The 20,843-nt window shown below is 53.0% G+C and overlaps 7 protein-coding genes across 10 annotated transcripts; all 7 read left to right on the top strand.

Annotated features, from left to right (window-relative positions):
• Positions 1 to 120: 120 nt before the first annotated feature.
• On the top strand, positions 121 to 2,523 carry ABB37_01296 (hypothetical protein; the record flags this gene model as incomplete). 2 transcript variants are annotated; one of them, XM_015797738.1, is made up of 1 exon in its annotated part: positions 121 to 2,523. In XM_015797738.1, the coding sequence occupies exon 1, from the start codon at positions 1,951 to 1,953 to the stop codon at positions 2,521 to 2,523; it is 573 nt and encodes a 190-aa protein (XP_015663258.1). In that variant the 5' UTR covers positions 121 to 1,950. The 2 variants fall into 2 exon arrangements, with proteins under 2 accessions (XP_015663258.1, XP_015663257.1); XM_015797737.1 differs by having other exon boundaries at positions 1,905 to 2,523.
• A 420-nt stretch (positions 2,524 to 2,943) lies between these two features.
• On the top strand, positions 2,944 to 4,443 carry ABB37_01295 (putative mitochondrial C-14 sterol reductase; the record flags this gene model as incomplete). Of its 2 annotated transcripts, none has more annotated exons than XM_015797736.1 (1): positions 2,944 to 4,443. In XM_015797736.1, exon 1 carries the CDS (start codon positions 3,133 to 3,135, stop codon positions 4,441 to 4,443), a length of 1,311 nt encoding a protein of 436 aa, XP_015663256.1. In that variant the 5' UTR covers positions 2,944 to 3,132. The 2 variants fall into 2 exon arrangements, with proteins under 2 accessions (XP_015663256.1, XP_015663255.1); XM_015797735.1 differs by having other exon boundaries at positions 2,989 to 4,443.
• A 580-nt stretch (positions 4,444 to 5,023) lies between these two features.
• Positions 5,024 to 8,814, top strand: ABB37_01294 (hypothetical protein; the record flags this gene model as incomplete). Its single annotated transcript, XM_015797734.1, has 1 exon — positions 5,024 to 8,814. The coding sequence occupies exon 1, from the start codon at positions 5,278 to 5,280 to the stop codon at positions 8,812 to 8,814; it is 3,537 nt and encodes a 1,178-aa protein (XP_015663254.1). The 5' UTR covers positions 5,024 to 5,277.
• Positions 8,815 to 9,150: 336 nt separating this feature from the next.
• ABB37_01293 (hypothetical protein) lies at positions 9,151 to 10,814 on the top strand (the record flags this gene model as incomplete). Its single annotated transcript, XM_015797733.1, has 1 exon — positions 9,151 to 10,814. Exon 1 carries the CDS (start codon positions 9,342 to 9,344, stop codon positions 10,812 to 10,814), a length of 1,473 nt encoding a protein of 490 aa, XP_015663253.1. The 5' UTR covers positions 9,151 to 9,341.
• A 2,454-nt stretch (positions 10,815 to 13,268) lies between these two features.
• Positions 13,269 to 15,083, top strand: ABB37_01292 (putative sphingosine-1-phosphate phosphatase; the record flags this gene model as incomplete). Its single annotated transcript, XM_015797732.1, has 1 exon — positions 13,269 to 15,083. One exon carries the CDS (start codon positions 13,269 to 13,271, stop codon positions 15,081 to 15,083), a length of 1,815 nt encoding a protein of 604 aa, XP_015663252.1.
• Positions 15,084 to 18,007: 2,924 nt separating this feature from the next.
• Positions 18,008 to 18,967, top strand: ABB37_01291 (putative mitochondrial hypothetical protein; the record flags this gene model as incomplete). Of its 2 annotated transcripts, none has more annotated exons than XM_015797731.1 (1): positions 18,008 to 18,967. In XM_015797731.1, exon 1 carries the CDS (start codon positions 18,113 to 18,115, stop codon positions 18,965 to 18,967), a length of 855 nt encoding a protein of 284 aa, XP_015663251.1. In that variant the 5' UTR covers positions 18,008 to 18,112. The 2 variants fall into 2 exon arrangements, with proteins under 2 accessions (XP_015663251.1, XP_015663250.1); XM_015797730.1 differs by having other exon boundaries at positions 18,013 to 18,967.
• Positions 18,968 to 19,505: 538 nt separating this feature from the next.
• Positions 19,506 to 20,843, top strand: ABB37_01290 (Membrane associated protein-like protein; the record flags this gene model as incomplete). The annotated part of the gene is made up of 1 exon (XM_015797729.1): positions 19,506 to 20,843. A coding segment is annotated over exon 1 (1,013 nt), but the record flags the coding sequence as incomplete, so codon positions are not given.

Here is a 20,843-nt window from a genome sequence, read left to right as displayed (position 1 = left end):
TTTCCTTATTATTAATAAAAAACGGCGATTCCCCTCAGATTTGTATTTTCGTGAAGGTATCGCATTAACTGTTTTGCCCCCCTCTTTCACTCTCCCTTTGAATCCTAACATATTACCAAAGGCAAATGCGTGTGCTGTGCTGCCCACACACACATACACACACACAGTTTCTCGATTCTTCTCTTCTCTTCTCTTTTTTTGTGGTGGATTCAAACCTGTTTATGTATGGCATTATAAACCTTTTGTTTTTCTTCTTCACAGTAAGGCACTGGCGCATCGTTTGCTTTTTAAATGTTTTAAAACTTCTTTTGATAGTTTTCTGTGGTATTTCTTTTTGTGGAATTCTCTTTTTCCCGGCACATTCGCATCTTCACGATCCTTACATGCAGGAACACATCAGCTGTGGGTGACAGCCACAACTTGGTTGTTGTAGTCGGTGTTCAAGTGCACCCGTTAAAGAAGAGAGAAAGCTACGGTGTTCAGTGCTTCCTTCCTACGGCCTCCAACCCATCAAAAAAAAAACCTTAGTCTTGTTTTGGTGTACCGCGTTGCATTTTCATTTCAATAGTTAGTAACGATCTATGTAGGTCCCACTAAAGGAGGGGGGGGGGGGCGATCAGGAGGAGCAGCGCAGAAAGAGAAGTACACCAATCGCATGTCTTCTTCCCTACATCTGCCTGTATGGATAAAACAGAAAGAAAGAGTAACATGTAGGAAGATGAAGCTCCGGCAGATCTTGATGATTTCCTTTCTCGAAGGGGAAAACGGATTTTTTTTTTTTAGTAGCGATAGAGAGCGTGGGAACGAAAAAAAACTCCTGCAATGTCAGTAGACATGTGCTGAGACTCGTGCAGTGCGCAGGTACAGCGTCGTGCAGAGTTTACCGAAAGAAACGTAGGGGATATCACTCTATTGCATCAGCCCTCTGTGCAATTGACACACACACACACACGGAAGAATAACGATAGGGAGATGGATGGCCAGAAACCATTACTTGTGAGAGTTCTCTTTAAGTGCGCAGTGGGCAAAAGAAACCACCGAAAAAGAAGAATACAGCGGGGAAACATGTGTGAAAAACGAAGCAGGAAGAAAAGTAAACGTTGAGGGTCTAAAACGTGTTGCACAGAATCACTTTTTCAAATATTTTTTTACCCTCTGTTGTTGGTGCTGTAATCACTGACTGGAGAAAAGCGAATGAAGAGAGAAATTGCACGTTTTGTTAAGTGTTATTTTTAGGACATTACTTCTATTACTATTTATTATTATTACAAGCTTTTTATTTAGTACTGTTTCGCTTTGCTTCTCTCCCCTTGAAATGGGATCAGAAAAAAAAAACCTTTTCAGCGCTGAGTCGCGGATGGGGGAAGAGAGGCAATGAAAAGCCTTCTGAACTTTCTCAGCTACGATGTATGCGTTTGGCAGCAAGCACAGTTGCACATGAGGTCAACAATACTCGTAAAAAGGAACAACACATACAGGGAAATCAACTGGCGCATAGCGCTACTTTTTGTGAATTACGTAGATCCGCTTATTGGGTGCTGTATTGGGACGACGAGGTAGCTCAGCAGTGTACGACGACATCGCAAACGCATTAACCAATTCAGCTTGTAGCAAGAAAAGAAGTGATGTTTTATTCATAATCGATTCTGGTGTGAAGGACGGTTACACCTGCTGCAATGCAACAGTATTAGTAACTACAAAAATTTCAGGAACACAAGCAATGCGTTCACGTAAACGTTTCCCGTAAAATTCGTACCTGTAGAAAGGAGTAATCCTTTTTTTTTATTGGTTTATGCTAAGCGCGCTCTTCGCGCATCACCGATGCCCCCGCTCTTCGTCTTTACTGCTCCTTTCCCTTCCCCTTCTTCTCGGCGCCTTTTTCACTTTCGGCTGCAATTACTGAAGGTCAAACATCGGATTTAGTACGTAAAAAAAAAGGAACGACGAGCCATGCCGCTACGCCAGCGCCAGGGTGGGGTGCACGACACACCAGTGGCGTCCCCCGAGCCCTCATCTGCTGCTAAAAGCTCTTCCAATCCGCCCTCCTTGGCGGACACCACGGCGGCCACACACCACGAGTCGGTGCTGCGCCGTGCCGCCCCCGTCTTCCTTCTCAACGCGTCTCTTGCCGGGGTGTGTGGCGCCTTGTCCGGCGTTGTGGGTAAACTTGCGGTGGAGTCGGCACGGGTGCCCTCACTTGTGCGCGCTGGTGCCGCCTTTCTTCAGCTCGATGCGCAGACAACGGAGACAGTGCAGGCCGTCGTGCCGTGGCTGCTGCGACTGCTGTTTTTTCTGCTGAATGCGGTGCTGACGGGCTCCATGTGGCGCTTCTACCTGAAGGCGCTGTCGCAGGGTCCCACGCCGGTGTGTCAGATTCTGAATACGGGCACCAACTTTGTGGTGAGTGCGTTTGCTGGCTTAGTCTTTTTTGCCGAGGAGGTGACACCGATGTGGGGTGTGGGAGCGTTGTTGATAGTGCTGGGTCTTGCTTTGGTGGTGTCCGACGCGCAGGTGACGGTGTAGACGACGCGCAAACTGGCATTGGCAGCGGATGGAAAGAAAGAAAATAAAAGAGTTGCATCTTTGCGATGGCCTTCTATGAGGTACCTGGACGCATACAAACCTCTGCGACATCTATGTCACAAGAGAAAAGATGAATCGAATCACGGGCAACGAACTGTTCAAAATGTTTGTGTGCATGTGTGTGAGACAGAGAAAAAAGGTTGAGGCATGTAAGTTCAAACTGCGCTGCACAATACCGTCCCAGCCCTCACCAAAAGAAAGTATGTAGTGGAGCATGTCTCTGTTTATTGTTTCCTCTTCTTCAGAATGCCGGCTCTCTTTTTCCTATTCCTGCCTCCATTTGTCCCCGTCTCCACTTCCATTTATCCGTACTAACGCCAAAATCGTCATCGGCGATAATAACAACAAAATCGAAACAAAGATCTGCCTCGTGCACATCGTATTCTGCATCAAATATCTGTCAAAGCATTTACTACCATTAATTCTTTCTGTTTTCGCTGTGCGTTGGTTTCGTATTTCCTTTTGCTACTTTTATTATTTTCCTTTCCCGATCGATCTGCCCGTCAAGCGTCAATTCCGTGCTCAACATAAAAGAAAAAGAAAAACATCATGGCGAAGCGTAGCACATCGTCACCTAACGGCGCTAACTCTCTCCAGCCTCGTACAAAGTCATACGAGTGGGGCGGGCCGGTGGGGAGTCTTTTTATGGTGGCTTTCTTGCCAGCCCTCGTCGTGGCTCTCAACTGCCTGTGCGCCGGCGAGGAGTGCAGCGTGATGCGTGCGTGGCGTCTTCCCCTGCTCATGCAGGAGGTGGTGCAGGCCGCCCTTCCGCAGGTCCCGACAGCCATCGGCCTCGAACTCGCCTGGCTGGCCGCCCACGCCATTTTCTCTATCTTGCCCATTGGCAAGCTGGTTCACGGTGGGGAGCTGCGCAACGGCCAGCGTCTCGCCTACCGCATGAACGCGATGCACGCCTTCGTGCTCTCGCACGCGCTGATCTTCCTTCTGCACTACACCTCCACCATTAACCTTGCGGTGCTGGCCGATCTGTATCATCCCCTCATGATCGGCGCGATTGTGATTTCCTTCGCCATGTCGGTGGTGCTCTACGTGGCCTCGTACCGCAGCCGCGACGTTCTGACCGCACTCGGCGGCAACAGCGGCAACACGCTGTACGATTTCTGGGTCGGCCGCGAGCTGAACCCGCGCACCGGCCCGCTGGACTGGAAGCTGATGTGTGAACTGCGCCCTGGCTTGATTGGGTGGAGTATTTTGAACTGGGCCTTCGTGGTGAAGTCGATGGAGATCGGCACCGTGACGCCGAGCATCGTTCTGATTGCCCTTTTCGAGTCGTTTTATGTGCTGGACGGTCTGGTGCTGGAGGCGGGCAACCTGACCATGATGGACATCGTCACGGACGGCTTTGGATTTATGCTGTGCTTTGGCGACCTCGCCTGGGTGCCCTTCACCTACACCCTGCAGACAAAGTACCTGGTTCACCACCCGGCTCGCCTCACTCCTGTGCACCTCGGCCTGTGCTCCCTGCTCGCCCTGGCGGGGTACTCGATATTCCGTGGTGCCAACACGGAGAAGGACCGCTTCCGCACCAACCCGCAGGACCCGCGTGTGCGCCATCTGAAGGTGATGAAGACCTCCAAAGGCAAGTCCCTCATCGTGTCGGGGTACTGGGGGATGTGCCGACACCCGAACTACGTCGGCGACTGGCTCATGGCGGTGGGCTGGGCCTCCTTCAGCGGTACGGCGGCGGTGCTGCCGTACTTCCATCCGATTTACTTCGGCATATTGCTCATGCACCGGCAGCTGCGGGATGAGCAGCAGATGACGGAGAAGTACGGCGAGGAGGATTGGAAGGCGTTTTGCAAGGCCGTGCCGTACCGTCTGTTTCCATACATTTACTAAATGCCAAAGACGGTTCAAAGAAGAAAACAACAAATCTCTATTTTTGTTTCTTTACTGACTTTCCAACTGGAGCAAAAGATGCCCTCCAAATTGTCGCTTCGCTCGGTTGTTGTATTGGAAATACAGACGGACTTTCCCGGCCACGCATTGTTAGACACGCCCCCCCCCCCCCCCCCCCACGGTCTTATCAAACAGCATCAAACCTGATATAGAAAAAGCCTTTTTTCTTCTTTCACTGGCTCCTATAAATACACGGCTTTAAGCCATGACTCACTCGCTGGCAAGCGGACGTGACGGTGGCGAGGCGTGTGACAGTGATTAGAGGAATGAGCCACAAAGTACGGAGAAAGCGTCGTGGGGCCTGTCTGATGATTTACTTGATCTGACGCGACTTCAAAAAGAAAAAGAGAGCTGTAAAATCAGAAATCTTTTTTTGCATTGAATGATGGAGGGAGATGGAGAAGGAAGGCTTTTTAATAGCCGTCGGGGGCTGGAAAGAAGGGGAACAACGACTCAATCATTTAATTCTTTTTCGTGGACACCTTTCCTGTTTCCTCGCCCCGTTTTATTCTACGCAGCAGCAGCCGTATGATGCATCGATCGACCGTGCATCCAGAAGCCTCTGCTTTTCGCTGGACCTACAAAACTGAGGCGGCAGTTCCACTGCGTTCCACATAGAGTGCGTTGCTAGGCACCTTTTCTTTTCCCTTGCGCCAAAGCACGACAAGTCACATAGATTCACACCGATCCTTTTTTTTAACGTTCATAAATACTCACAGCCAAGCAACAGAAAATAAAACATACAATTGATTCATTTTAGAAAAGGTGGGAGAGATGTCGTGGGTGCAAGTGGAGTGCAGCAACGGCAGCCGCTACGCCGCTCCGTCGCATGGCAGACCGCTTCCCAACTTCAGCGGAGCGGCGCAACTCTTCCAGCCCCCGTTGAACCTACGAGAGCTGCAAACTGTCGATTTGATGGAGATAAACGGCGGCCTTGATTCTGAAAGGAATCACGACGATGGAGTCCGAGTGACGGTTGTGGCGGGTCAGCGGGACTTGGGCGGCCACTTTGGGATTACAACGGTGATCGTGGGTGGTGAGCAAGAAGAGTCGGAGGATGAAACCCGTGGTACCGCCCAATCTTCCGAACAGGCGAGTAGCGCTTCAGGAGGGCTGCAGCGACTTCTGGAGAGAGTATTCGCTCTTCTGACCACCACGAATGATCGCGGTGTTGCGATACTGCTGGATGCGCTCTGCACACGCAGCCCGCTCCCCCTCACGGCAGAGGCCGCATCAAGGGCATCTGTTGTGGTAGAGGATGACGGAGGGTCGCATGTGTCGACGGTGCTGCGGCAAGCACGCGCACAGCTCCCCGACGGTGACGCGATCCCGAAAGGAAATGCAAAAGCATCAAATCAACGCTTCCTGCGACGCCTCACACAGGTCGGGTGTGCACCGTCGTTGAAGCAAGAAAGCGCATCCCCGTTGCAGCTTCTCCCTCCCAACTCGTTGACGGTGGCCGCCAAAATTCAAAGTGAAGGTCCGCAAAGGGCGGAGACAAGGAAGGCTGCACCGTCTCAACCCCTCTCCTTCGCCGCCGCTGTGCGTCGTCGATCGCTGCTCTTCTTTGTAGAGAACAACGTTGTGCCGCTCAGCGTCCTGACTTCGCACGTGTGCGCTGTGGAAGTTCCTGAAGGACATAAAACAGCCGCCGCTGCGGTTGGCGCCTCTGACATTGCAAGCGGGAGTCCGACCACCACCACCGCATCATCATCAGCAGCAAATTCATCCACCCCAATGCTTGCCGATACGCTTCTCCACTCGCTTGCTCGGCGTGTGGGCAACGCTTCGCGGAAGCACACATCCGCGCTGACGGAGTTGCAGCTGAGCTGCACGTCTCCCTTGCGCCGTCGACCCAGCAAAGCGTTGGAACGAAACCCCACGTGGGCTGCTGCCGCACAATCCGCAGAGGAAAGCGGCCACCTGCTTCTTCTCATCTTTCTACGCCTACTTGTCCATCAACCGTTGACGCCGACAGATGCGGCGCAGATGGAGCGCATCTTGTTGAAAGGCACGTGGGACACGGAAGCACTATCTGACCCGAGCTCTTCCCTAGCGCCCATGTTGGCTGCCTACTCCCCCTCCGGTCTTCTCATCGCGTCTGCTTCTTTTCGGCGTGCTCTTGGTCACGAAGAGTATATGCTGCTCTCCGCTGCTGCCATCGATCGCCTGACCCGCTTCACGCCACCACCACCTTGTCATGATACTGCTTGTGGAAATGGACGCCGTCGCTGCGCAGACCTCCTTCGCTGGACTTCGTGGCCGATGCGCGTAGGTGAAGCGATACGAACGACACAGCAGCCGTCGCCGACGGCTTCTATTGTGGATGTTCTGCTGCTCACCGTCGGCGATGCCTTAGCCATCTGCGTGTGTTTTCCTCGCGTTTCCTTCAACGGCGAGGAGGAGGTGTCCCCTGCCGTAGCCACCGCCCTCTCTTTCGAAGGAGTGCAGCAGCTTCTTGAGCGTACTGTGACTATCGCAGACGAGCGCGACTCCGCCGGACGACAGGGCAATACGCCGCTGCTGCCGCTGCTCCGCTCATCATTGATGGACTCTCTTGTGCACGCATGCGCGCACAGCACGGCGCCCTACACACCTGCCTTCCATGACGCCCTTTTTGTAGCCACCGCTGTGGAGGAAGCGTTGGGCAGTCTTCACTTCAACGATGGCACTCATTCGTCTGCACTCCTGTGCGCAGCCAACACGGGGGTGAAGGAAACGGTGATGGGCGAACTCCATCGTCTCCTGCACGGCGAAGCACAGTCGTTAAAAAAAGATGCTTCGCACCTGTCACCTGAAGCTCAAGCGCAACTACCACCACTACCACAACAACAACCACAGCAGCAGACGCCGCTTCCCAGTCCCTCCGAAGCGGCGCTGAGTCGTGCTGCGGAACCACCGGCCGCGGCCATCCGTACTAAGTCGCGCAGCGGTCTGCACAAGTTATTCGCCTGCCTCCCGCTGCGAAGACGCAGCAGCCGCAACAGGGCGGGATCTCTGTTGGACAGCAGCGCCTACACGACGGAGTCGCTGCGGCGGACGGGCGTGCACATTCAGCGCCTTGAGGGTCCGAACACCACGGCATCGTCAACGCACAAGTCTGTAGAAAAGAATCAGCACTCCGATGCGTCACGCGCCGCCGCCGCCATGCTCGAGCTGCCGCTTGAGTGCATGCTGTGCTGCGTAGCTGCGTTGGTCACACGCAACGAGTTGGGTGCGCTGCGCCGAATGCACGAGTTGGGTCTGCACTCCTTCTTTTATCTTCAGCAAAACGTTGTACCTTGCATCAACGGCAAAAGCGCTAAGCCGCCCCTTCCAACGCGGCGAAGTACACCAATGGCATCAAGCAGCAACGGCGTGGGGCATGATTTAGTGCAAGGAGGCACCACCCCTTCTTCGCTTTCTTCTGTCAGTCCTCGCTTTGGTATTTCGTTTACGCGGCTCTGTCTGCAGCAGCCGCAGTGTCCGTCCGCCATCCTGCCGGATGAGTGGCGAGGCGTCGAAGGCATGCGGGACGGCGAAGGAGGTGAGCTAGCCTTCATGGAGGACCCAACGCTTACCTTGCGGCTTTCTATCAAGACACCATCCACCGGAGAGCACGACCGACGCACGCAGCAGTCTGCCGCAGTCACCGTGCTGCCCTGCTGGTCGATCCTTCACCTAACGCCTGTGGAGCTCCCCGAGGCGTCAAGCGACAGCGCAGGAAACAGACAAGACGAAGACACGGATTCTCTAGATGGTTCGCTCTCCAGTGTGGCGGACAACGATGGTGTGCTGGGCTCCTGCCCAGCGAGTGTGCACGAGGATGCCCAACTGCTGACGTCCTTTTGTTACGTGCTCACACGAAAGCTCCATCGGCGTGCTATCTGGTCGAGGAATCCACCAGCGGTGAGGGCGATAATGGGCAGTACGAGTGCGCGGGGTCGCGGCGAAGGCTTCTCACCAACTCGGCCAACATTTTCCTCCCCTTCTCCCGCCCTCGTTTCTGCGCTCTCGGAGACCGAAATGGGGAGCCCAACGGCCGACAAAGCGTGGGTGGATGTGGCAGCGGTGATGAACATTTGCGGCGACATCACAGGCGAAAGGGCAGAAGCCCTTTTGCACGCGTTGCAGAAACACGGCTTGCCCAAAAAAGCGAAGGCAACCGCTGATGGCAAAGTCGATGGCCTGCGAGCGCCGACAGGGGATGGCGATCCGATTGAATACGAGTACGTCGCTGGTGCCGGTGCGAAGATGAAGGAGCTGTTCCGCGAAGCATTGGTGTGTCAGGAGGCGGCCTTGCTGTTGCTCGAAGCCGCATCTTGCGATTAATAGAATAGACGTGAAACTATACCTTTGAAAAAAAAAAAACAAGCTCAATAGTATTCCCAAATATATCTCTGTAGTGGCTTTTGAGGTTTTGTAGGCGAGGCATTACTCCGCGTTACGCAAAGAGGCGAATTCATGTCCGTTACACAAACCGTCTGCTCACTATTTCTTCAAAGGTTGGTTTTTTTTTTGCGATCTCTTGCACATCTTCTGTTCTTGTGCGACGTTGTGAACCTTCTTCTCACAACCGACACACCTCTTTCTTTTCTTTGATGTTTCGTTTTCTTTTTTGATCCACATGCGTGACGACTCCAAATAATAATAATTAATGTTGTTGAAGCCAAACACCGTTAACCACTCCTGTGATGAGGACGAAAAGGGGAAAAAGAGACGCTGCTGAGTTGTAATCCCACCAAGTAAACCCAGAGAATCTGCTTCGTTGTTGCGTGCATTGAACAGTGTAAACAGACAAACAAACAAACAAAACTGTGCCATCGCTTTAAAAAAACGAAAGAAATGATGTTCACAGGATGGCAGCCCTGCCCAGCACCGCGGAGGAGCTGTACGAACTCGTCTGCACGCTTCAACGCGAACAGCAGTGCACTCAACTAGAATTGCGAGCCATTCAGCGGCGCAGTGAGGGTTTGAAGGAAGCAATTCAAGAACACCACGACACCGTGTTGGCGGAGCGTCGTAAGCGGCAGGATGTCTCACAGCAGTTAGCGGCTCTCCGGTTAACCGCACGCCGTCTGAAAGCTCAGGAAGAAGGAGCTGTGTGCGCAGCTCAGAGTGCCGTGAGCGCACTGCATGCGGAGCAAGAAGAGCTCTTGCAGACATGCCGTCGCAGGGCTCTCGATGGAATTGCCAACTCCTCCGGTGCACAACACGTCAACGACATTCAAGAGAGCAACGGTGGTAGTGCAGCAGATTTTTCTTCAAGGAAAGAGCATCGCATCGAAGAGACTGGTGACGGCCCGGCAGGCTCAAGCTCTTTCATGGCCCCCACGTACGCGTTTACAAGTGCTGTGTGCAGCGGAAAATGCACGTCGATGTATTCAGGCGCGGCTATTCACGCTCTCATGTCGTCGTTGCGTGCGAAGCTTACGGATTGCTTACACGCCGCTGCGACCTCGCACGCTTCCTGCGTCAGCTCCACGACGCAAAATAGCGGAGGTGCTGCTGTGGAGTTGCCTGAGGAGCAGCCCCGGCAGTCGTCGCAGGAAGCGTTGAAAGAAGGATCAATTCCACTGCCAACATCCGCCGCTGACGATCCATGCGCGAGAAACGGCAGCGATGACGCTCTTTGCTCTGCCTCGGCAGCGGGGCCCAATTGCACCCCATCCTTACCGTCCACTTCTGCGCCGCCTACCCTGACAATCAAGAAGCACATCGAGTTCGCACCGACGGGGTCGTTCCATCGTGTCACGCCAGTTCCGGCCGCAAACGCCAACCGGCTTACGCCATGCTTTAATCGTGGGGAGTCTTCCTGCCCCAGTGCAACCAGAAGGACGTCGGACAGTCGCGGCGGTTTCGGGCCGATACCCATTGCATCGGGTGTGAATGCCGGTGCGAGAAAGTTTACTGTCCGTGTGGCTTCTCGCTCCTCCACCCTTCTGGCGGAAGCGGCCGCACTGGGTGCGAAGCGTCGGCGCACCATTCAGCTCACCACCGCCACCCCGTCGAAGACAGCCACCAATGCAGCTGACTCAGGCCGGAGTAACTCACTTTTAAACCCTCCGAGACAATCTGCAGCCGATCCCCGCACAGACGACGTGTGCAATCCACCACCACCACCACACCCCAATGCTGCCCTTTTCCCGCCGGATGCAGCCGCGACGAGCTCTACAGAGCAACAGGGAAGCGATACAACACGTATCGCCGCCTCAGCAGGCCTTTCGGTTTGTGGTTCGCGAGTCTGCATTAGTGGAAACTCGAGGCCTCGACGAACGGTGTGGACGTGGACGCGTGATGCTGCACAGGAAAGACCGTGTTGTGATTCGTGACCTCTGCTTAGTTTCTTCTGCTTGACTTTATACTGTGGTTCCCTTTGTGTTTTCGCTACCACTTTCGACACAGTACTACCGTTTCTTTTTCTTTTTTTGTTTGTCTTTCATTGGTGATACCCTTCTGCCCTTTGTCTTCCCGCTGCTGTCTCATCCGAATTTTGAAATCACCGAATTAAGAAAAAAACCTGTTTAACTAGTACTGCATATTCTTATTCGGGTAGGCTGAAAAGAGCGTGCGGCTCCCGTTTACGACCCACTCAGCTACGGACATCAGATTACAGCTTTGGCTGAGCAATGCACGCATTTCCGATGTGAACAGCGCTCTTATGTGAAGGAAACTGCTCAACGGGCGTTCTGCGTGGTTTCCAACTTTCTTGTTTCCCTTCCCGCCTCTTCTCTCGGATTCTTTCTTTCACTTTTTCGTAAATGCTTTTGTTTCCTAAACCGACTCGTCGATGGCAACACGCTACTCGCGACATGCACGCCTTGTCGGTTACGAACGTATATAAAGAAAGGAAAACAACACGTCGGTACGAAGGTTTTTTTTAAAGGAAATTATGTAAGAGAAAAAGAGAAGGCGGGTTTCTGCGGCTTTTGTTTCCTGTGGAATATACAGCCTCTCCCTAAACAGCACAAGTGTTTTCTGTGGATTGCAATATCTTTTTTTTTGCCGGTGTGTGTGTGTGGGTGTGTGGGATTAACTCTTTCAAGCACTACTGCGATCTTCACTTTACTTTGTGTCTTGCCGTTGCGTTACTTCACTATCTTCTGCGGGTGCTTTTTCCTTTTTTCCTTTTTTTCTTCTCTGGCGAGTTTCGACATTACTGTACAACTTAACTGTGTATGAAAATTTTTGTTCCAAGTGAACCGTCAACAGGCGTGCTCTTCTCCACGGGCAGCGTAGATATCTTATATATATATATAAATCAACAGTGTTTTCATTAGCAAAGGAACCTCCCATTTCAGCGGGCTTCGAACCATCTTTCACCGCGAGCTGGTGAGCTTTGGTGAGTGCTGCACGCTCCCAGGTATATTTCTGAATTTGGAAAGAGGTGCAACGAACTCGTCAACGGAGAGGAAGCCATTGCGGTTCGCATCCCGCTTTTGGTGGCAGAGTTTCACGACAAACCCAAACAAGAGAAACGAACACCGAAAGAGAGGTTTTAATTCCATCCTAACTGGCATGGAGGACGGGAAAAGGAACTTGTATATATATCCCCAAAGGAGTCTTTGCTAAACGTAAAAGTGAGAGTGCACTTGATTCGTTAATAGAACAGGTAAACTGGACCTTTGCCGTCCACGTCACTTGAATTACATAGAGCTCTGCTCATTGTAGCTCTAGTTCTTTTTTTTTGCTGTTTTTTTCCCCGTTCTCCTTCGGTTCAACCAACTGGAGAGCAAGTATACGTGTATGCCATACGGTCGTACGGCAAATAAAAGAAAGAGAGAAGTGCATTTTGATTTATGCCCTTTTCATTTCTGTCATGATTGAGGAATTCTTTTCTTTTCGCTATTTCTGCTAGCTGGAGTCATTACACTCTTTATTTTTTTTTTTTTTTCAACTCCAGATTCTTTGCCGGCTTTTGGTCTCCCTTTTTTCCCTTTTTTCCTTTTCCCTTTTACTGTTGCTGGTGTTGTGGAAGTGGTCACGTTACTTGATCAAAGCGAGTTTTTTTTTTATGTTTTGCTTTTAATCCACGCGTTCTACGTGTTTCAATTTGCTGTTAACGAACTTAGCGTTTGAAGACGACGAAATTGTTTCTTGCTGGAGACTCACCGTTCACGTCACAACAGTATTTGGTTTAGAGAAGGCGTATTAGCATCCACGTTTCTCCCTCTTCTTTTTTCTTTTATGTTATAGATTGCACCACTTTCTTCTGCCTCCCTCTTTTTCTGTTCTTTGCAAGTGCAGCGTCGACAGCGTTTTTGTGCGGTGCTTCGAATTACGCTTCGACTTGAAAGCATTTTTGTTTTATTTGCTGTTTTTCTTTCTCCCTCGTCCTTCAGTTTTCTACTCTTTCTTTGCTTCCATCGCCCTTATTATTAATTCTTTACTCCTCCAAAAGGAATTCGTACTCCGTACTTCATTCAATTTGGCCTCTTTGTCGTTTTACTCTTCCTCGTCGACGGCGCCCATCTGCGTTTGAGCCTTCTTAAGGCTGCCGATATTTCCTTCTTTTCTTTTTATCTATTTGTTGTTGTCGCCGTGGCGCCGTGACGTGTAGCCTTCGAAGGCTTTTCCGCTTCCCGTTCTCAGAGGGACCCCGGGCGTCGTGGGCGTTCCTGTCGTGAGCTCCTTTCATGGAAGAAAGGAACTCAGAAGAAAAAAAGGAAAACATTTTGATGATGCACGTGACAACGTCCGAGACTGGCAGCCCATTAATGCCGTACATTCGATCCACCACTTCTTTTGCGACGATAACGGTGCCACATAGTGTATTCCCCCGTCCTATGCCGTACTTCGACGCACCGTCGCTCTCCACCTCGAGGGAGTTGATCAGCGGGATGACCAGTGCGGTGAACAGCGCCTTGCCCAGTGCGATGAACAGCGCTGTCAGCAATCAACGGCGCATTTCGAACCTGACTGGCGGTGACTCGAGCTCTACGGGGGCGCCTCCGTCCAGCATGACCTCCCGCCCCTGGGCGACCGCCTACCTGGGCCGCGAAGAGGAGCTCGACCACGCCGCGGTGGTCAACAACAATTACGACTCGCAGGCCACCTTGAAGGAGAATACCGGACAGACCCCCAGCCCCGAGGCTGTAGCCGTGCCGTCGACCACCGTCACCATCGCCTCCGTCTCGAATGCCGTCACGGCGGTCTCGCTCGCGGCGCACGAGAACTTGGTGCAGTGGCGTCGCCCGGTGCGGCCGGTGGTGTTTCGTGAGTGGTACATCTCCCGCTACTGCAATGAGCAGCAGGTGCGGTGGATAGAGAAGATGCAGCACATCTTTCGCCCCGTCGAGCCCCTTCTCGTGCGCTACTTTCAGCTGTGGAGCCTCACCGGCGAGGCGGAGTTCTTCACGCTTTTCATCCCGACAGTGGTCTGGCTCGGCACCCCGCTCGACGGCGTCCAAATCGCCTCGCTGCTCTGCATGGGGCAGTACGTGACGGGCACGTTGAAGGACTCGGTGTGCTGCCCGCGCCCGCCGTGCCCACCGCTGGAGCTGCGGGGCAAGCGCGAGACGCACGACAGAGAGTACGGCTTCCCCAGCACCCACTCAAGCCACAGTGGCGTCTTCTCATACTTCCTCTACTGCGAGCTGCTGCGGCTGTTTCCGGACCACGCCTTCCTCTGTTGGCTCGCCGCCGTGTACTACTTCGCCAACGTGAGCTTTTCGCGCGTCTACCTGGGTATGCATTGGATTGGCGACCTCATCGGCGGCTGGGTGGTCGCCTTCCTCAGCATCCTCTTTCACGTGGCGTTCTTAGATCGGTGGGAGTCCTACGTGCTGTGCTGGAGCCACCCACCGTGGTGGGCCTTCCTGCTCTTGTACATCACCTTCCACCTCCTCGCTATGGCCCACGCCACCCCGCACGACCCGTGTCCGTGCTACGTGGACAGTATGCGCTTCACCGGTGTCATGACGGGGGCCTGCCTGGGCTTCTGGTGGTTCTACACCATCTACGGTACCCTGTCCGCGCGGCAGAAGCCGGAACACCTGTGGGACGTCCTCTTCTCCTGGGGCTTCCTCACACAGTGGGTGATCTGCATGGTGCTTGTGTTTGCGTGCAAGGAGCTTTCTTCGATCATCGCAGAGAAGCTGCTAAAGGTCATGTTTAAGGCGCTGGCGGGCGCGTACGCGTCGAAGGCGCCACGAATGCTTCGTAATGCCTACCTGGCGGTGGCGAGGGCGGTCGGCTTGGTAACGCAGGGAAATGAAAAGGGCACGCGACGCTACATTCCGTTTACTGCCAACAACTCCTTCTCGTTTATGCGCGACGGCAGCTTCGGCGACCTGTCGGGTAACGACAGTACCACCGGCAACACCAATACCAATAGCAGCGGCGCAGCCGCGGTGGCGGTCGTGTCAAACCCGGTGCGAGGAGAGACGGCGCCGGTGGAGGAGCCGGATGGCTACCTAATCAGTCAGCAGGTGTGGTCGCTGCGTACGCACCGGCATTGGTGGCTGTGGGAAGTCCACAAGCGCAGCGTCTCGTACGCCGTCACAGGCTTTATGATTTCGTTCGTGTGCCAGATAATCTTGCGGGAGTTATTTGCGGTAGGGAAGTCGACAGGGGCGGCTACGGCGGCGCCAAAAACGTAGACGAGCTTTGGAAAAAGAAGACATTGCAGCTGAACACCATTTTTTTAAAATATCTTTTGTTCTGGGAGGTGGCGGCGTTGAAGGGACAACAAACGCATCGAAGGAGAGAGCGAGCGATGGCGGCGTCGGTTACCCTGTTGACCGCTGCAATGGGTGTGTGAATCGAATCTACCTGCAAGCGAGAAGTTACGAAGAGGAGCCACGTTCGTACTTATTAAGAAAAAAGTTGCGGTTGGCAATGAACCGAAGCGGTCTTTTTCGCTTGTTATAAGAAAACGACACGTACTCAACAGGCTGTCTTCGTATTTTCTCTTTCTCTTTTTTTTTTGCTGAATATGGCTCCCGTTTTCTCTTTTCTCTCCCTCACTACCAAACTACTGCTCTTTTCTCTCGTCGATTCGCAAAGCGCCTGTTCGTCACTTTGCTGTGGTTAGCCATTATGATTATGATTATTATTCTTATTACCATTACTTTTGAATGCAGCTGTTGCTCACACTCACTGAATCAGACGCCCATGCCTTCCTCAAGCGTGCGAGCTGGCGACTCCTTTTTTTGTTTTTTTAACTGCCCCTCCTCTGCAGCTTATTCGTTGCTTCCCCTTCCTCATGCTTCCCGACTGGCGGTGTCTCGTCTTGCTTTGTTTTCCACTTAAGTGCTTTGCTGTCCACGGTACACCACACGTGCCCCAGATTGTGTTGTACTACGCAGTTTGCCTTTTCACCTGTGCTTTCGTTTTTGCTGTGTTTTTTCTTTGCCTGTTCATGTTGGTTTCACAGAACGCCGCATCTATGTGATTCCGCGGTGCGTTGCTGGTTGTTCTGCGGCGCCATTGCATGGAGCGGCGCCGCTTAGCTTTTAAAAAACAATTGGTGCTTCGTGTGTGTGTGTGTGTGTGTGTGTTGTTATCCACGATTTCCTTTCTTTCTTTTTTTCTCTTTTCGTCCTCTTCGTCTAATTAGCAGGTCCACATACGTTTAAGTCAATTTTGTTTGCTTTGCTCTGCATCCACACGCCCACACCGCACTTCGGGTAAGCCGCGTGCTAACGCCAAATCCTGAAATCGCTCGTTTTTTGTGTTGCTGGTACGCGTGTGGCGGAAACTGACTTTAACGATTGCAGGATGGAAAGCACGTGTATATGCCATTTGGTTGGCGATTCTTTTTTGTTTTGTTTGGTTCGTCTTTTAGCTCCCCCTTTGTTCTGGCTTACAAGTTCGGTTAAAGGTCCTTGTGCGTAATGGCCGCGTGCTTGCGGGTGTCCGAGCAACACCCTTGCCGATCTCTCCCCTCGCTTATTCTTACCGATCGTGACGTTCGATGCCACGGCGCACGCAAGCAAAAACCAGAAGAAGGAATGATCATTGGCGGACCAAGAAAGTACTCACTGTATCGCTCAGCTCCGTAGCGCGTAATAATAATAAAAAATATATAATCTGCTTAATACAACAGGTAGTAAAGAGCAAGTCCCCCTTTTCTGTTTTCATGGCTTTGTTGCGATAAATCCTTCTGCTGTGTTTCACTGAGCCGTACCTGCGATGTTGCAACGAGGGATGCGGGTAACGTCATGGCTGACATGGATGTGGCAGCATCGAGGTGGTGTCTCCATGAGCGAAGTATGTAGGTATAGTATGTTGGCCCCCCCAAAAGACGATGCCATGTGTAGTGGGTAGTGATGACCAGATGCTGCTTTTGCTGCTCAATCGATGTATTTTGATGTGCAAAATTAAAGGTGAACAGAGGGCGGCGCTTTCACTTCAACGCCACAGCATCAACAAAACAAAAACATCAAAAAACAAAATGCAACAACGAGAAGTCATCAATCGACTGCCAAAAAGATGATGTTAAAGTAAGCACCTACGGCAGTTGTATTGGAACAAGTATCTACCTTTTAAAGCTTATTTTTTTTTTGAATTTCTCTCTTCTCTTTTATTTCTGCAGTCCACATGCGTGTGTTTCTCTTTATTTTTGTACTGTGCTCTGTAGCTTACGTTTCTGACATACACCGGTAGGCGCAGGCGAACGAGGCCTGTGAAAGTTATCCCTTTTCTTTCCTTTTATCAAGGTTGGGTAGGCTGTGCTGTTATTTGCTGTTCTTATGTTCCTTTGAGGGCTTTTTTGCTGTTGTGGAGCGCTTCCGTTGAACGCCTCCTCGGCCCTTCTTCGGGTTTTCCCATTTCTCTACCCTCTTCTATCAATTATTATTTTTTTTTGTTCTAGATTGTTTGCATTTTCGGTTCTTCCGGAAAAGGAAAATGGAGGCTGATGATGTGCAATTAACTTTTTGCTTTCTCCGCACTCGTGGCCGCCGTTGATTTTAAAAAGGACCACTCTATTTTTTTTTTTTAAGTCCTTTAAATTTTGGCTTTCTGTTGTCTGTGTTGATTCGTCTTCGCTTGGCTTCGTTGCGTAATGCGTAATACGGACTCGTTGTCCCGGCGGGCACGAGGCGTGTGCCACCTCTAGGTGCCCTGTTGTGGCATCTTCAAGGAAGAAGGAAGAATAAAGCCATGAGACCGAGACAACGCACAACAGCAAAAAGGCTGAGCCGAGGAAAAAGGAAAGGAGAATCAACACCGGCAGGAACTCGATAAAGAGGCAGCAGTAGAAGCATGTGGACGACGTTTGCGAGGAAGGTGGCGGCGCACACGTGTCGATGGCAGCTGCTGTGCTCTTTGGTGCTGATTTCTTGCAGGTCCTTTTTTCTTTCTGTCGTGCGTTCTTTTTGTGTTCTGACGGATTCGCGGAGGTGAAAGAGCCGATTGAAGGCGACTGCGAGTCGCATTTATGAATGCAACTCTTTGGCATCGATTTCCTTCTGCACGCCAAACGAAGCATCTTTTGTTGTTGAATGAATTCAGCAGAGTCACGCGCTTTCTTTCCTCTCTTCTTTTTTTTTTCTTTCTCGCTTTTCTCTGCTGCATTGCAGCAAAGTGCACTCCTTCACCTTTCCACACAAAGGACGATAAAAGAAACGGCAAAACGCAACGAGGTGACGGTGTGCACTGCGATCCACCTTAGCACGCAGCAGCCATGCTCCACACCACCACCCCCACCCTGGCGTCCGCCGCCAAGGGGTACATGAACCGCGTCATGGTGTACGCCCATCGCCGTCGCAAGGCCCGCTACCTCGCCCCAAAGACCGCCCACGTCCGCTCCCCGCTGGCGAACAAGACGCCGGAGGAGTACGGCAACACCTGGGACCCCCGCTCAGGCGTGGAGTGGCACAATCGGCTGCGGCACCGCGGGCACTTCAAGCACTGGCCCTGGGCCCGCTGGACCGACGACCCTATTCGCTTCCACCAAGACGGCGTGTGTCGTCGCACCGTCTCCGCGGCGAACGCGGCGGCCAACGAGGGCATGCCGGAGTGGAATTACTACGCCGAGGTGGGGCAGGCCTACGCGACGCCGTCGCACTTCCCCATGTCGTACACGGCACCCTTTATCTATCAGTACACCTCTCGTTGCTGGACGCGTGAAGAGCTGCAGAGTTACCTCGAGCGCATCGAGCAGGAGGCGGGCCTTCGCAGCATCGCCGACGTCGCCGCCAAGCGCGACGTGCTGTATAACTGGTGGCACCACTCCGCCATGGAGTCCATCCCGCTGGGCGTGCTGCAACACCTGGAGCTGGTGGCGGCGGACATCGTCGAGCAGAACGCGCAGCAGTCCTTCCGTGCGCTGCAGCACGAGTGCGGAGTTCTGCGTACGCGGGAGATGGAGCGCTACTACGCCCTGCCGCATCTGCGTGGTCCGGCGATGCCGGTGGCACTCGCGCAACCGTCCGGCAAATACCCGACCGGCAAGTTCACCCAGATGAATGGCGACGTCAAGATTCACCCCTTGCAGAGGCCAGATGGGCGGTACAAGCATAACATGTACCCTGCGTAGAACCGTGCCCGCGGCTCTCTCTTCTCTCTTCTTCTTCTCTTTGTTCACAGTCACGTCGCTATATTTTTTTGGTGTTGTTTGCGTGTTGATGTCCAGTTGTAGCTCTTTGTAAGAGGAGCATTTTTGCGTGTGTTGTGGGCGGTGGTGCGGGTGCTTAGGCGTGTGTTTATCACACTGTTAGACGAACTCAAACGGAGTATCGATGTCCGATCGACGGCAACAAAGGTCGACCAAGAACAACTCTGAAGCTTCTGCGGCGCGTCTCGTGAAGGCACACGTGTTTCTTATACAAGCGTTTACACTTGAGCCAAAAGCGCCTTCCACAATTGTGCCTCTTTTCTGTTTGCCCCCCGTCGTGGCAAATGACGATGAAGTTTCCGAAGTCACGGAGACTGCCGTCTTCGAAACGCTTTCTTTTTTGGTTTTCTTGACTTGCCAACCTCATTGGATGAACCTGCTCCATTGCAGCGCAATAACAGTAAAAGAACATAGTTACTCCCTTCGGCCTCTTTCTCTCGCTCTCTTCTGAAACGCTTTAGTATCTTGTGTGTTCCTTTTTTTCTTTATCTGCTTCACTGTCATCGTCAGCATAGCTGGAGCGACAGCGGTGCGTGCATTGGCTGCGGTATGGTGCACAAGTCTGCTGAACCCTTTTTTGCTTTTCAAATATAAACGCAGTCTTTCCTTTGTGGAGGTCATCACCCCGAAGTCGCATTGCACAGTTGTCGCTGTTTCTCTCTCTCTCCGAGATTCATTCCCAACTGTTGCGGTGTTCGCGGCGGCTCTGTTGGTGTTGAAGATCTTCTTCTCTTTCTCTTTTCTTTTCGTTTCTTTTCTGAAGTACAGCTTATCCAAAGAAAAATATGTGGGGTTTCCTGAGCGATGTGCGGGAGTCGGTGCGGCAGGTGGTGGCGCCTCCGCCGGGAGCCGCATCGAGCAACGGCAACAGCGGCGGCGGCACAAGCGGCGCGGCAAATGCGAGCCGCATCGAGGAGACCGTCAGCGGACTCACCGCGCAGCTTTTTCGGCTCTGGGGTAGGGTGAACAGCACGGCATCGCATGCGCTGCATGAGGCCTTCGACGAGGCAGTGCCGCTCAGGGAAGAAAGCGTCCCCCCTCTTTTTACTCTTTCTGCCGAGCAGCGGGCCGTGCTGTCCACGGAGGAGCTTCTGAGCCTGTTGGCCGACGGTGTACGGCAGACCGCCGATCGCGCTCGCTGCGCGCTCGACGAGGCGAGCTTCCTCCTCGACCTCAGCATCGAGGAGCAAATCGCTCACACGGACGACTACGTGGCGTGCTACGAGTGGTGGGATCGAGCGGTGAATAGACGACTGCTGACGTGTCAGGGGATTATCCAAACGCGTCTTACACCGTCGGAGACGTCCGCCGAACAGGGCGTCATCGTGGCGCGCCTGGCGAGGCAGATGGAGGCGATATGGCGGGACTCAACGCAGCCGATGGCAGCCGTGGCGGCGAGGGGTCGTCTTTTGAAGGACGAGCGGTACGACTTACTCCGTTCCCTACCGGCCACGTTTCAAGCAGAGGCGGAGCCGACGGCGAAGTCCGCGGGTCTTGGACATTCGAATGTCGACAGCGCTATCACCGCCGCTGCTGCCGCCGCCCCTCCGAAGCCGTACGTGCCGCAGTTTAAGCCGTTCGACGCACAGGCCGTGCCTCGAGACCCCACGGCACCTCTCCCCGCGTCGTTGCAGATGGCTACCTCGACGACAGCTCCGCCAGTAGATGGGGAACGGAATGAGGGCGACCACCAATCCGTCGCAGCAGCGGCACCATCTGCGTCCGTGCAGCCGCGTGAAGCCGCTGAGGAGCAGGCCCGCATTGAGCGTGCAGCCGCTGAGGAGCAGGCCCGCATTGA

Source organism: Leptomonas pyrrhocoris (assembly GCF_001293395.1).
Source record: "Leptomonas pyrrhocoris isolate H10 chromosome Unknown, whole genome shotgun sequence".
Classification (NCBI taxonomy): domain Eukaryota; phylum Euglenozoa; class Kinetoplastea; order Trypanosomatida; family Trypanosomatidae; genus Leptomonas; species Leptomonas pyrrhocoris.
Note: the sequence above shows the minus strand (reverse complement) of the source record. Positions and strands in the feature narration are given on the sequence as shown.